Here is a 12,759-nt window from a genome sequence, read left to right as displayed (position 1 = left end):
ATTCCTTCAGGTGGTCACTGATCTATAAATGGCAACAACACGCCAAGCAGCACAGCAGTGAGGCATCAAAGACAGTGACGAAGACAACTGCAAGAAAATAAACATCAGTGTTAATTAAACACGGCAAACTTAATCCACCTTGTGACCCTTCAGATTTATCTTGTGAGGTTGGGAACAACTGTTGTAGTTAAACCCTCATCATGACCCTGATTTGAATATTTTTCCCCGCATTTATCTCAGTAACTTCAGCTGATTCTTTGTGGTACTTTATTCACTCTGCTCAGTCATATTTAATAGGTAACATATTTATGCAAGAACATTTTCTCACTTACCCCTATCTTGTCATCTAGCAATGCAGATAGTTTTGTTTTAATTTTTCAGCTTTTAAATTACTTTATTAATTCAACAGCAGCATCTCTCTCTAGAAAACAGCATCCTTGTTACTCTGAATAATCCACAGATTTTTCTGCTTCATTTATAGAAAGTAGCTCTAATAAAAATTGTAACACAAGTTTCTGAACAGAGACGTTGCAGTTGCATTTTTTTAAGCTCAACTTCTGCATGAAATCAAAACTATCTGCATGGATAGATAGTACTAGAGGTATGTGAGAAAATGTTAGTTGTAATTTGGATGAACTTCCCTTTAAAAACAACACAGTTCATAGTTACAGCTGCTGATCAGACCCTGTACTGTATAACATCTGGCATGGAGGCAAAAGGCACATATGTTTGCACAGGGTCTGAACACTGAATCCCAGTTGAATCTCATTGTGATGTGAATGGAGGCAAAGAACGGTCATTAATTATATATATATTTTATACACAAATAATGTAATGAGATTTAATGACTTTAGAATACTTAATACGCATATTTAAATAGCTCCAAATTTATTGCATTTAAATATTATACTTTGAAAATCATCTGCATGAATTTATGTGGTTTAAATTATGTTATTTGAAATTTCCAGAAGGTGATTTTAAGTTGTACAATTACAAAAAATATTGTTTGTGTGTGCAGGGCTTCCAGATGTTCATCTAAATGCAATAGGATAAAAATCCACTTGGAAAGAGGTGAATTCAAACCACATAAATTCTGATCAATGCTTTCAATAAATACTAAAATATTTTAATTATATAAATTCAGTGCTGTTAAAATTAAAAATGATATGTTCATTTGCTTAGAAAATTAAAATGATACAGCCGGTCTTTGCTTCCACAGAAGTACTACAGAGTGGCGTCCCCGCCTCAACTGAAGTGTCACTGAGATCCATTGTAATGTAACAGATTACATTTTAACATGACAGGGTATCAACCTCAGAGTCTCACTGCTGTACATAGGATACGTGACCAAATATAAACTTTACACAGAACAACGTTGGGCTGATTGCACCAATGACCTACAAGAGAATAATCATTGACAGTAGGTAGTTTGGTGTCTGTTGTTTTGCTTGTGTGTATAACTAAAATAAACTCCATGTATTTGACATTTTCCAAAATGTTTTTTTTAAATGTCAAATATATGTTGGATTGAAACAGCACCTGATTGAACTGAAGGGAAGAAAAGATGCATACAAGTTGGAAAGGGATCATTAAAAACCACAAACAGCAACACTATATATGCAGTTTTACAAATGGAAGAAATATGCATGTCTACTTTCTGGTAATTTTTCACTGTTTACTTGATAAAGAAATGGAAATCTATGTTACTTGCATCCTTGAGGTTATGAAATGGCTCCATCTGAGATATTGAAACAAAAGTTATCTCACATTAAAATGCATAAAAGATTAGCAGAAGCCTTAGCTTGTATGTAAGTAAATTTATTGCATCGTAACCTTGTACTAAAAGGGGCTACATGTGTCTATACTCTTTGAGTTTCAATTGGATGCTGGATTTTTGCATGACCATACAGTTAATAAACATCATACATTAAAAACTATCACGTGTTTGTTTGGATGGTTGTTCTTCATTGCTTTGTTATTATTGGAAAATTATTAAAGTATTTAATAAAAATAGCATTTCAAAATTGGTGTCTGTTTCTCTCATGTTGCAGCTTAAAAAAAAAATCTACTTGTGTGGTACAAGCAGTTATCAAAATATGCAGTACTGTGTTTGAAATGTTAATTTCATAAGATAATGAAAAGACAATATAGTGGTAACCTACAACTTTATGTATGTGGCTGGGTGATAATTAAGTGTTAAGTTTCAGAGGTTTTGTATAATTAGATATCACACTTAATTAATGACTACAAGCAAAGTGCTATTAACTATTTAAGGTTTTGTTTTTCATGTTTAAAGAATATGTAGGCTTGTAATACAGTTAAATGCATTTATCTCAGCTTTTCATGTGATTGTTTGTTCCAACTGTAGTACTGACTGTCACCTCTAGGGGGAACCAAAGACCAAACTGAATCAACCTAAAGAAGAATTGCAAAGGAGTTACAGTGTAAGACTCAAAAACCTGACACCACAGGTACACGTTGTCATTTCACAGGTGCTTTATTCTATGACTTTATCAATCACTTGGTTTCTAATGCCTTCATATAATTGTTTTGTACTTGTTTTAACTGGTGCTTTTAAAAAAAATGGGGAACCCTTGTCAAAAGCACCCAATTCCACCTATTCAGCTTTAATAGATGGAACTTTTGGTTGAGTTCATGTTTGCCATGGGTCCTAATTTAAAGTATCATACATTGTCAGGGGGCTGAGGCACTGACCAAGTCTGTCATTTTGAAGGAGACAGACAGATTTCTTCACATGCTCTGTCTATTTTTGTTTAACATAATGACTCAGACAGACCTGGGAATGAGACTCAATCAACTGTCTTTCTCCAGAACAGGTTACTCCACCTTTAAATGTAACTTTCCTAAAATTAAGTTTGCATTTTTCAGATTACATTACTTGCATACCTGGTTTGAGAAGAAATAAGCATTTTCCTGTGATAATTTCTTAACAGTAGTTAAGAAGTCAGTAGTCCTTGTATGTTAATGTGATGGTAAGATGAGTTAAGCTTCAGCTCCTGGGTGTAAAGACATGAGTGTTTTCATACCTCTGATTCATGGTGATATCTCTCCTCTGTCACGCAGGCAGGAGATGGTCTGTTCCCCTGTGGTGGCTCCCAATAGACAATCGTGGACGAGATGTATAGAGACGATGGTTTCCTTGTCAATGATGGTGTCTTCTGTGCAATCCAGGGGGACACAGCAATGACAAAATAGTCATTCGAAGCTCCTCTCAGTCAGATGCTGTAGCCTACACATCTGCATTTTATTCATCCTCTCTTTAAAGCCCGGAAAATCCTCACAGGTGTTCTGACTAATTCAGGATGAATAGACCTCTGAGGCTCTGATCAGCTTAAAGATGCCCACAGGTATGCTGGGAATCACATAATGTCAAACACCTTGTACTAAGAAGAATGACAAAGATAAAACAAGTAAGGTTAGTCTTTAACAAAAACTATCAAGAGAGAAAATGTCAGTCCTGAGAATGAGCCACACTAAGTGAAAACACCTGTGTGGGTGAATCATGTGAGCAGGGACGCTTTAATCCTCAGGGCCCACTGTCCTGCATGTTTTAGATGTTTCCCTGCTCCAACACACCTGATTCAAATGATCAGGTTGTTGTCAGGCTTCTGCCGAGGCTTGATGACGAGCTGATCATGTGAATCAGGTGTGTTGGTGCAGAGAAACATCTAAAACATGCAGGACAGGGGTCCCTGAGGACCAGGGTTGGGGAACACTGCTTTAATCAACATAAGCTCCCTCTTTTCAAGCAAGGAGTTTCCCTTTATTGCACAAATGTTCAGCATGGGGGGAATTATTTAAGTCTGAAAACTAATACCATCTGTTGTGTGGAGTTAGTGGTGTTACCAATGATACTAATTAAGGTCCTGAACCACTCAGTGTCACAGTGTTTCTAAAGTGAGCCAATATGCAGAATAACAGCAGACTAACTCTGGTTGACCTGAATGGAATCTTAACTGGTATCACTGGCAACACCTGTGTTTATGTTATTATTTCCTGGCTGCTGTGAAAAAGGTGCATTAGATGGTACAGGTGTTACCAAACCTTAATAAACTGGTGAATTAAACAGTTTGCTGTAATGTTTGAACCATTTCAGCTCAGGGGTTAACATGATCAGTGCAGTCCAGACTAAACTGAAAACAAATGATTTTGAAGGAAATTCTACATTTCCACATGTGCACTTCTCCAAAGGAAGTGCTCAATTTGGTTGCAGCTCTGAAAAGCAAGAACAAGTGGAGTTGTCTTTCACCATTTTCACTCGTTAGGATGTGCAGGTTCCTCACCCAACTTCTCCCTTTGTCCTGGAGATAACACGTTTTCACATAAAACACAAACGGGGCAGAGTAATCTTGATGAATTTTAATTACATCAAATGGATTTATGTAAAAGTGGAAAAGGAGGAAAACACTGGGTCTCATCATCACCATCATGTTCAACACAGCAACAGAAATCTGCACATGTTCTGTATATACTGGGTAGGTTACAGGTCACCTATACTCCAGTCAGTTCCTCACCGAGTGCCTTCCGAGTCAGTGAATACACAATACTGTGATGGTATGTTAATGAACTGTAGTGTGCTTGTACGGTTTCCATTTCAGAGCAGGATGGGAAGTGATAAATGAGATCTATGATGGTATATGATTGAAGCTAAGATGAAGAGTGTGCAGGGTTTGTTTCAGGGTGTTATGGCTGCCAACTGTCATATAGGTGACCTGGAACACTCCCATGATTAGTCTCTATCGTTCGCGCTCAGATCACACAACCTTTGCTCGTGATTGGCAGGCAACAGATGCCAATCACACAGCTGTCATGGCTTTCTGTCCAAGTCCATTTGGCATCCTGGCAAGTAAAATCCCCACAGGTCACTGCCCTCCTCTTTGATTGGATAAAGGAAGTGGGGTGATTGGCTGATTGATTGCTCCATGCAGATTGTGATTCTTCAGTCTGATAGGTTGGAGTTGGAAATGTTCGGTGCTGACATGCTTTTGAAAATGTTTCGTCCAAGCCTGAATGTTGTCTTTGCTTGTGCACGCTGCCCTTTTATGAAAACACTCACTTTTTAATGATCATGGTGTTGGGCAGAAGAAGGTCCAGTTGACTGTCAAGTTTGTACATAAGATCCAAAATGGAGTCATCAGTCTGGTTTAAGATCGCCCTTTTGGCTGTTGTGTGAACATTGGCACTTTAATCTTAAGTCCATAGAGACTAGTGCACATCTAGCAGTCCGTCACACCGAAGGACACATGGCAGTGCAATCTGCCACAGCTTTAGTCTTTATAGAAAAACAAAAACTGTCACCACAACATTTTCTAGTATTTTTCTGATGTTTCCTTGATTCAAGGAAGAAAAGCAAAACAGAGAAGGAAGCCACTTTTCTCTACTGAAGTGTCCTGGATTTAAAAAAAAAAAAAAAAAAAAAAAAAAAAGCAAAAAAGGAAGAAAGAGGAATCTGGGATATACAATCTTTTCTCACTGTAGACGGTCTCAGCAGATTTACTCTACTAGGCTTCAGACACACAGCTCCAAGGCCACCTTTCTCTCTGAGTCCCAGGCAAGCAAAGAGTGGAAAGAGGAAGAAAAGGCAGAAAAGGAGAAAGAGTAGAAAGTAAAGAGGAGAGACCACAAAACAGAAAGTAAAAAAAGAGAGAAAAGAGAAGATTAAAAGTCAGAAACTGTATCAGTAGACAGTGATATATAATAGGGGGAGACAGAGGGAAGCAGCCAGCCTGGATCTACATGCAAGAAAGGGGAAGGATTTCAGCGCTACACCGAAGCCATGCAGCAACAACAAGCAGCCTGAAAACAGCAAAGGGCCTTTTTTTTTCTTCCACTCAGTCAGCAGTCACCTTTACGACAAACACAAGCATCATGGAGGAGGGATACGGTGAGGTGCCGGAGTCGAGGAACTGCTCTCGTTGGGGGATTTAGGGACACAAACAGGCAAAGCGTTGGTCCACTCAGAACATGGTAAAAGCTGCCCATATGCCATGCAGACTGGGGTCCCGTCAGGCTCTGTGAACAGGCGTTTGGCACCACAGGGACGTCGGGGGCGACAAACAGGACAGTGAGGAGGGGGTGGGGAAGGTTTTGGGGAAGCAAGTGCACGGCAGGATGGACGACATCTGTTACACCATGTTTTAGGTTCCCATGGAGACAAGCTCAAACACCTCCCCACTCCACCCCGATCCCTATTCCTCCCGCTCGAGCAGCACTCACTCACCACGCGCTCACAGCATGGTAGCAGACAGACGAGGGTGGTGGGGGCGGGGTTTAGCAGCTTTGCTGCGGCTCCCCACTCCTGCTTTTAGACTTTCTGCCCTCCACATCTGTAGGACAAAGGCAACGTTTATGTTACATCTGGAGACAGTGACAAGGACATTTTCATTGACTTTATACCTGCATATACTGTGGATTGAGATAAATAAAATAAAGAAACTTAAACAGCAAGTACAAAAGCAGAAATAAATAAGGATCTAGAGGCAGACAGTACTACTAGTATTGGCACATAAAGCAGTGCTCGTCTTTGATTATAACTTAATGATTACAACAATCTGTACAAAAACTTGTCAGTCTACAAAACATAATCAAATATTATCCATTCTCAAGTTGTGGTGTGTCAGTGTGAGTAAAAAAAAAGTTTCCAGATACCAAAAGAAATGATGTTCACTTCATTCACAGAGCAATCTGACCACTGAAAACACTAGTCTCAACTTACTATTATCCACTCCCTGTTCCAATAACTCCATCAAGGACTGACAAAAATAAATATCATAATCACCTTATTGGGACTGCAACTAATCATTATTTTCATCACTGATTAATCTGCCAATTATTTTAACAATTCATCGATTAATTCTTTCTTCTATGAAATGTCTCAAAGTGCCCAAAGGGACGTCTTCAAATTGTTTCTTTTGTCCAACCAAAATTCAAAGACTCTTCATTTACTATCACAACTGACAAAGAAGAGCTGCAAATCCTCTCATTTAAGAAGCTGGAACCGACTAATGTTTGACATTTTTTGCTTGAAAGATGACTGAAACTATTAATCGATTATCCAAACAGTTGTCAATTCATTTTCTTTTGATCAGCTAATCGTCTACTTGTGTTGCAGCTCCACACTCTACTCCACTTCCGTCACTATCAACGTTCACTGAACCACCTGTACCGTCTCTCAGATCATTTTGAGAATGAAGCTTCATCATTTTGTCAACAGCCCAAGAGGTCAGTCAAGACCCACCAGAGCAGAGTCCCAGTTAATATATGTAAAAGAAAATACAGAAAAGGTGTCAAATGCACAAATACAAACAGTACACACCATTAATACAAAAAAACAAAAACAAAAAGAAGATAAACATGATGACCATTTTGATCACAGCAATCAAAATGAGTGCGAAAGCCGTGCAATTTAGTGGATGATGCCGAGTTAAAAGCAGTGAAAAAGACGCTCCCCCATACATCAAAACATAACAGAAAATGGAAAGTGAATCTATTATCTGACACACTGAACAGTTTTCTTTTGGATTTTGTGATGAAGAAATTGCTGCTACGATAGACAGCTATTTCTGTTCTGTTTTTTTTTAAATGAATCCTCGTGACACAGAATCTCCGATATTTAAACTCGATTGACGATATCATCAGAAATGCAAAGCCTCAACTGTGATGCATAAACCCCGAACCGCAGATAATAGTATAGTGTTAGCCAGGGAGACAGATTTGATGAGAAAAAAAATAATATGCCGGACGGAAGAACATTCACCGAAGTCCCACCTCAGAGAAAAGAACAAGGCAGAAAAATAAAGCAAAAACAGAACAGCGATTCACCGATCAGCACCATGACAAACAGAAGAGAAAGGAACAAAAACACCACACAGATAGAGTGCTCTAATAAATACATGCAGAGGAGGATTTTTTGTTCTTCCATCCTGTTAATTCTCCCCTCTTTAAGTCAAGTCTAGTTGAGAGATCAGCGAGCCGGCACCTCCCTGTCGTTCACACACACCCGTACTCGTACCACAGAGACTGGTTGTCCTCTGGGCTCAATGACTGCTCCGAATTATTCAAACGACCGGGATCAGCACCCTCATTATACTCTTTCATCTGGCCGTTTGATTGGCTGTGAAGGACCTGGTTTTGGGTGGAGATGTGGTTTGGGGCGGGGGGAGGATGTGTTTTATTTGTGACAGGAGGCCCGCTGATGTTGCTGACTAGGGTGGGGTTTAAAGACAGGAAGGGGAGGTTTTTGCCCGCTGAATCACTAAAGATGGAGTCCATGAACACAGACTCTACAGTGAAGGAGGGGCCGAGGAAAGACTCGAGGGTGGAGAGGTCGGGGTCCTCCGAGCTATGGCAGGGTAAGCTGAGTGACTTGGGCATGGGGGTGGTGGTGGTGAAGGGTCCCTTTAGGTTGGTGCTGTTGGGGTGGTACTCACTGGGTGTAGGCTGGGAGCGCACACCAGCCTTGGTGGAAGCGACGGGAGGAGTCGCGTCGACGGACACGGGCTGACGGTTGTCCTTCGAGAGCAGGTCGTGGATGCTGGTGCGCCGCGTGGTGCCCTCGGCTGTGGAGATGACGCTGCTGGCCCGGGGCAGCGTGGAGGAAGCGGAGTCCAGGCGCTCGGAGACGGACGTGGCCTTGCCCTGTGAGGACAGGCTGGAGCGGACTGGGACAGAGCCCTTCACGCGGGTGCTCTCCGCCTTACGCAGGGTGGGGCGTCCCGGTTGTCCAGCGGATCTCGGTGGGCGATCAGAGCTGGCAGGTGCTGCTTTCCCACTGGAGGAGCGCAGTATGCCCCTGCCCTTTGTGGAAGTGCGTTCTTTCTGCGCATGCTCAGATGAAGTGGAGAGGCGAGGAGAGTCTACAGTGAGGTTCTCCTGACTGCCAGACTGCAGAAGACGGAGATAATAAACAGTGTCAAGAACAGCAGAATTTAAAAAACATACAATCCTCTAATATTCAGGCATTTTAATCAACAATTCATTTTAAATCAAAAATATTCATGCTGATCATGTTTTATATCACATAACACATCAGTTACAACCACGCTGGAGGCCTCACCTCTGCAGGATCAATACCCTCATCCAGGAACTGCTGCAGAGAGAGCACCTCATTGCTCCTGGTCTGGGTCTGGCCCGGGCTGCTTGTGGCGGTGGACGGGTCGAGGGACCTGCGCAGCTGCAGGGGGCTCTGGTGGGAGGAGCGCGAGGAGGTGGGCTGTTGGACAGGGCTGCTGCCGCTGCTGGACCACACCTCCTGGTCCAAACTCAGGCTGAACTCTCCGCTGCTCTCGCTGTGAGGCCTGCTGAGGCTGCCGTTCAACGTGCCTGTGGGAGGGGGAGGCAGTGATGAGAACATGGGGAAAGTAATCCAAGATCTTTATTACTCATCACTAGGAGCTGCAGCAGTATACATAAACCAACACTCCTTACATTTTAACAATATATATACGAGGGCTGTAACCAACTAAGATATTTTCAGTGCAATTGGATTTCTCCAATTAATGCAAATATTCAACAATTAATTCTTTATTTTTTGTAGTTCAGTGTGCCACACTAAATTCCTATATTAGCCTACATGAATATGTTTTAACGGTAAGATTGAGGTTTTCTTTGTCATCTGTGATGTGAAAACATCAGATTTCGACACAGTCAGAGAACATAAAAGTGAGCCTCCTCCTATATAGTTTCCACTGCAGTGCATAATCTGCATACTTTACACTCCTTCACACTGTGAATTAAGGCTTGATTTTGACCAAACCAGAACTGGTAATTGTTAGAACAGTGGAAGGGCGAACTAAGACATTTTGGTAAGTTTTATTTTGTTTCTGTCAAGTCTGAACGCAGCTGACAATGATTTTTAAATTACAGTTTTTCGAAGGGAGCCTGGTTAGTCTGGCGAGAGCAATGAAACAGCTGTTTCTGGTTAAACAAAACTTATCTTACTCTTTAAGAAGGTGTCTCACAGTAGGGATCCTGTCTATAACAATCTGAGCCTGTCAGCAGCAAAAAACAAGGAAGCAAGCTTCACCTGCTGACAGCACGTTATTGTAACGCCCAATGACTGAAAAAGTAAAAAAAGGACTGCTCGTCTAGATGAATCTCAGACACTTGAGGGATCTCCAAGTGATGATTTGAGTCTTAGTCTTTGAGGGGGCAGCCCTTTTATATACTGTAATAAATCATGTAATTTAAAAGTAAAACGTATTGCAAAATGCTGCTTTGTTAGTTGCTTTTGCTGCATGAAATCAAAACTTAATGAGCATTTATAAATGAAATGTGTGGTATCTTTCTGATAGCTCATTTGTAACACTGTTCATGCACCACTGTTGACTTGAAAATGAGAGAAAAGAGGAAGACTTTAGAATGTGATCAAAATTCAATAAGTTGACTGTTTTAAGTACTTGACAACCTGCATAGAATATTAAATATATTTAATGATTTATCATTTTTGTGGTTCAATTAAAGTGCACCTGTCACCCATTTGAATTTGCTAAATAAACATTCAGTGCCAGTAAAATGTAAAGAAACTAGTTAACAGACAGATTTTCTTAAAGGGAATTGGATCATCCTAATACACTGATTTGGAAGAAGAGAGACAAGTAGCCCTCGACCCAGTTTTCACATTAAAGTAGGTTTGGATAAAGGCATGAAAGAAAAGGAACGGGAACAAAGGAGGAAGGCGAGAGTGGTTAGTTGAGAGGAGGGAGAGAAAAGGGACGGAGGAGCATACCTTTGCCCTCCAGAGGAGAAGTGAGGTGGGAGTTATTGTTACTATTACTACTGGTGGTCCTGTTGCTATGGAGACTGGTGGGTCTGGAGGCTGGGTAAGGGACAAGAGGGAAGACACACGCACACACACACACACACACACACAGTTAGGATATATATACACTTAAAGTGTACCCACACAAACATGCACTAACACAAAGACTAACGTGTAGGTGCTCGCTAACAGCGTGACAGAACGTCTCCTGCTGGGGCAGCAGATGGCACATGCCAGGCAGAGGGGCAGGAAGGGTGGCTCAGTGCCAGGCTGCAGCCACAATATGTCCAGTCAAAAAACAAAGCAACTACTGAGAGAGAGAGAGAGGGAGCCAGGACATCTGAATATAAGGACCAATCCAACTTAAAAAAAAAAAGGGGGGTGGGGCTGATAGAGACAATACTGGCTAACAGAGGATGATGGAGTGGGTTAAATTAGTAAAAAGGAAGAAATGGGAAGCCTTTATGTCAAAGTGAGGAGAAGGAACTGAGGAGGAGGAAGAAGAGAAAAAAAACGAGTGGTGACAATGTGACCTTGTTCTTGACAGTGTTTGCAGGGACAGTTTCAGAAAACCAGGGACCATGAAATAATTTCAAACTGGTTTTCAGCACATGGGTGACACCAAATTAGAATTTTAAATGAGCTATTACTGATCATTGTCATTGTGTCTAGGAAAGTAGCCCAGAGTGGCATTCAGTGCCGAGTAGTGGTCACTTACTACAGATGTTACAGGGCACTCTGCACATAGCGCTCGGCTCAACAGGAGAAGGACACAGAGCCAAAGCACTGCTATACACCTGCAGGCCTGAATAAACACACACATATATACACAACTCAACAAACCCTGGTTGTGACACATCATGTTGTGACATCGCACTGCTCAACACTGCTACCCAAAAATATCTCTGTAACAAACAATATGCACGTTCTGCCACTAGGGTTCTCTCTCACATTAAAACAAGAACAAAAGCTGTAGTTTGATGACATCTGAAGTAGAGTAAGATCATGAGAGCTGTTATCTTCATGGCTTAACAACCACCACGCAGATTAATATCTATATGACATACAGAAATAAATAAATCATGTGATGGTTTACTCATATCAGAGAGTGAGGAAGGAAGACAGCAAATGCATCTGATGTATCCTGTGTTTTCTCGGAAGTTACAGCAATTAGCAGCTGGTAGGAAAGACAGCTACCTTGAATAAAATGACAGATTTCTCTTGGTTTGACTATTGTTGCAAACATTTGGTATAATGTAGATACACAACTCAACAAAGTATGTATAATGCAGGTCTAGCACTTTTAGACACTTTAATGTTGACATGTTACCTACTATAGCTTTAATGGTTTGAAATACGGAGAAACACAAAATGAAATTGAGGGAATGTCTTGGCAGCCATAAAAGATGGAAAATCAATAACATCACTGGAAGATGACGTACTGGCTGATACATAATAAATATGTCCGATGAGTGAGTGAGAGTGGATGCAAGTTTCCTCCAGCCATTATGGAGAAGTACTGGGAAATGGATCTCACAGCAATGTATTGGATTTTATTAGTGCATTCTGGGAACTCATCAGCTAAGTAGGATCCAGGTTGGGCACTAATACTATGCCAGCGTCCTGGGAAACAAGTTGAAAGACATGTAACAATACACAATGTTTTGATGCAAAGTAGTAATGAGTCTGGTATACTTAAGAAAGTCTCCAGAACTTTTAATGTGGATGTCTAGTCAGTGATGGTTGAACGTAGTCAGTTCAATTGATGAATTCTTGCTTCTCATGCCTGTTACCTTTGTTATTCCTTGGAGACTAGAAATCCAAGCTGAAATAGTCTGCAGTTTGTCCTCATATCCAGCAACATCACAGAATGTAGGAAGAACAACAGATTTCGCAGCATTAGAACTCAGCTTTCTCAGTCAATATGGCACCACTGAAGAATTTGTTTCAATTAACTACATTTACCATCAACACTGACC

General features: G+C 41.0%; 1 protein-coding gene and 1 long non-coding RNA gene across 5 annotated transcripts in view; both read right to left on the bottom strand.

Annotated features, from left to right (window-relative positions):
• Window positions 1-4,365: 4,365 nt before the first annotated feature.
• On the bottom strand, window positions 4,366-6,718 carry LOC146315624 (uncharacterized). The gene is made up of 2 exons (XR_014771827.1): window positions 6,242-6,718; window positions 4,366-5,561 (listed from the first exon to the last, which is right to left on the bottom strand). It is a non-coding gene; the product is annotated as an uncharacterized LOC146315624 (long non-coding RNA).
• A 28-nt stretch (window positions 6,719-6,746) lies between these two features.
• Window positions 6,747-12,759, bottom strand: part of ccdc88ab (coiled-coil and HOOK domain protein 88ab) — a 73,286-nt gene continuing 67,273 nt past the window's right edge. For 2 of the 4 annotated variants that reach the window (XM_084735243.1, XM_084735245.1), the window contains 4 exons: window positions 11,499-11,585; window positions 10,748-10,837; window positions 9,077-9,342; window positions 6,747-8,904 (listed from right to left, as the gene is read on the bottom strand). In XM_084735243.1, the coding sequence (XP_084591369.1) occupies window positions 8,011-8,904; window positions 9,077-9,342; window positions 10,748-10,837; window positions 11,499-11,585 (1,337 nt within the window). In that variant the 3' untranslated portion in view covers window positions 6,747-8,010. The remainder of the gene's footprint in view (window positions 8,905-9,076; window positions 9,343-10,747; window positions 10,838-11,498; window positions 11,586-12,759) is intronic. The other 2 variants (XM_084735246.1, XM_084735247.1) reach the window with 1 other exon arrangement.

This window comes from Lutjanus erythropterus, chromosome 14, assembly GCF_056507025.1.
Source record: "Lutjanus erythropterus isolate fLutEry1 chromosome 14, fLutEry1.hap2, whole genome shotgun sequence".
In the NCBI taxonomy this organism is placed as follows: Eukaryota; Metazoa; Chordata; class Actinopteri; order Lutjaniformes; family Lutjanidae; genus Lutjanus; species Lutjanus erythropterus.
The sequence above is the reverse complement of the archived record's forward strand: the minus strand, read 5'-3'. Positions and strand labels throughout refer to the sequence as shown.